Here is a 2,377-nt window from a genome sequence, read left to right on the forward strand (position 1 = left end):
TGTTATGTCTTTATACTAAAAACTACGTGTACAATATTTACAATTACTTCCCAATACCTCTCACCTATGTTAGACAGTGAGCTTCTACTCTAAACCAATCTGTGAGTGCCAACATCACAGCAGAAGATGGAGGCCAAGAAGGAGAAGGAGAAAGGCTGGACACACTCAGATCCCTCCATCTGGCCTCCTGGACCCCCATACCAAAAACCCTAAAATCTACTTTTCCACCCCGTGATAACTTCACTAATATTCTACTTAATTTGTGATGGCTTGCAGATCTTCATACAAGGTTGATAACTTGCTCCATGGGTCATAATCAAAGCCACACAGGCATTTTGGGCTCTGTGCCAGGGTCTCTGAGCCCCCTGGCAGGGCTCCTGGGTCCTGACACCTCAGCACTGGGTTCTGCTGCCCTGCTCTTACCCAAACACCTCTCCAGTTTCAGGGGCTCCCGTCTCCTGGCTCGCTGCAGCTCTCCGTGCTCCCCAGCCGCTGCTCTTGTCCAGCTGGTGGATCCCCAGCTCACCTGGGGCTGCAGGGACTCCCAGAGCCAGCCCTGGGCTCGCCGAGCCTGCCTGCCTGTCCTGACACCTCAGCACTGGGTTCTGCTGCCCTGCTCTTACCCAAACACCTCTCCAGTTTCAGGGGCTCCCGTCTCCTGGCTCGCTGCAGCTCTCCGTGCTCCCCAGCCGCTGCTCTTGTCCAGCTGGTGGATCCCCAGCTCACCTGGGGCTGCAGGGACTCCCAGAGCCAGCCCTGGGCTCGCCGAGCCTGCCTGCCTCGCTCTCCTGCCCACGCCTTGCACACCTCCAGCAGCCCCCGGCAGCAGCTGCCAGGGGAGCCCCAGGGAAAGCCCAGGAACCAGGGGGCTAAAGCTGCTAAAAGCCTGGCCAAGCAAGTGGTGCCTCCTGCAGGGAGGAAATCCTTGAGGCAGAGAGTGGTGGATGAGCTGAAGCATTACTACCATGGGTTCCACCTGCTCTGGATTGACACCAAGGTGGCTGCCAGGATGGTGTGGAGGCTGCTGCACGGGCAGGTGCTCACCAGGAGGGAGAGGAGAAGGGTGAGTGCCACAATGTTAGTGTTCAGGAACTCATAATTACAGAATAATTATATGCAGGTGCTTTTATTTGGGCCAGGGGTACAGACCCAAATCTGACTTCATGGTTTTGAGCTGAACATGTTTTACATCCTATCATTATGTAACTTACATATTAATTATTAAGCTTACATGGTTCTTTTGTATACACTGATTTCATCCAACCGTAGATTTCTCGTGATCTCCTCAACCTTCTTACATAGTTTGTCATGATTCTTTAAACAATAATTATATTTAATCACATCTAACAGTTAGATCATTTATCATGTACTGACTGCACAGGTGCAGTTTCACAATCATTATGTAACTTACATATTAATTATTAAGCTTACATGGTTCTTTTGTATACACTGATTTCATCCAACCGTAGATTTCTCGTGATCTCCTCAACCTTCTTACATAGTTTGTCATGATTCTTTAAACAATAATTATATTTAATCACATCTAACAGTTAGATCATTTATCATGTACTGACTGCACAGGTGCAGTTTCACATGTGTAATTTATTATATATAATGTATAATATAACATCTAATCTAACTTTCCCAGGGCCCACTTTTAACATTTCCCCAGGGCCTACTAAGCCTAACTTTTTTCTAGCTTCTCAAATTTTCTATAATTTTAAAAATCTTTTTACTATCAACAGCACCTGGATAAAGTGATGCAGTAAAAAGGTTAACCCCTGCTTTGGGCACACTTTGGTAATCCCTGCTGTGCTTTTTCCTCTACAGCTGCTGAGAACTTGTGCAGATCTCTTCAGGCTGGTTCCCTTCCTGGTGTTTGTCATTGTTCCCTTCATGGAGTTTCTGTTACCTGTGTTCCTGAAGCTCTTCCCTGACATGCTGCCCTCGACGTTTGAGACGGAGTCAAAAAAGGTTTGTGGAGTGTCCCCAGCTCCTCAGAACATCTGTGCAGCTGTGCAGGGCTGCTGTTCCCTGCCTGTGCTGCCAGTGAGCATCAGCCTCACCCAGTGCCTGAGGCATTCCCAGCTCATTCCTGGGCTGAGTGGTGTCACTGTCATATTATCTGAAAAATCCTCTTTGCCCAGGATTTTCTCCTGGGAAGCTGAGAAGTCTCAGCTTCTCCTGTGTTTGCTGCTCCAGAATGTGGTTTATCCAACATGTGAATTGTTTTAACTTAATGCCCAATCACAGCCAGCTATGTGAGGCTTTGAGGAGTCACAAGTTTTTATTATTCATTCTTGTTAAGCTTTCTGTCTGTATCCTTTCTCTTTCTTTAGTATAGTTTTAGTATAGCATTCATGATATGATATGATAT

General features: G+C 47.2%; 1 protein-coding gene across 1 annotated transcript in view; it reads left to right on the forward strand.

The window, feature by feature from the left end:
• The window catches only part of LETM2 (leucine zipper and EF-hand containing transmembrane protein 2), a 14,446-nt gene that overhangs the window by 6,978 nt on the left and 5,091 nt on the right, over positions 1-2,377 (forward strand). The window contains exons 2-4 of the mRNA XM_014310853.2: positions 338-402; positions 603-1,063; positions 1,831-1,974. Coding sequence (XP_014166328.2) covers positions 338-402; positions 603-1,063; positions 1,831-1,974 — 670 coding nt within the window. The remainder of the gene's footprint in view (positions 1-337; positions 403-602; positions 1,064-1,830; positions 1,975-2,377) is intronic.

The sequence above is a fragment of the Geospiza fortis genome, unplaced genomic scaffold (genome assembly GCF_000277835.1).
Source record: "Geospiza fortis unplaced genomic scaffold, GeoFor_1.0 scaffold371, whole genome shotgun sequence".
NCBI classification, from domain to species: domain Eukaryota; kingdom Metazoa; phylum Chordata; class Aves; order Passeriformes; family Thraupidae; genus Geospiza; species Geospiza fortis.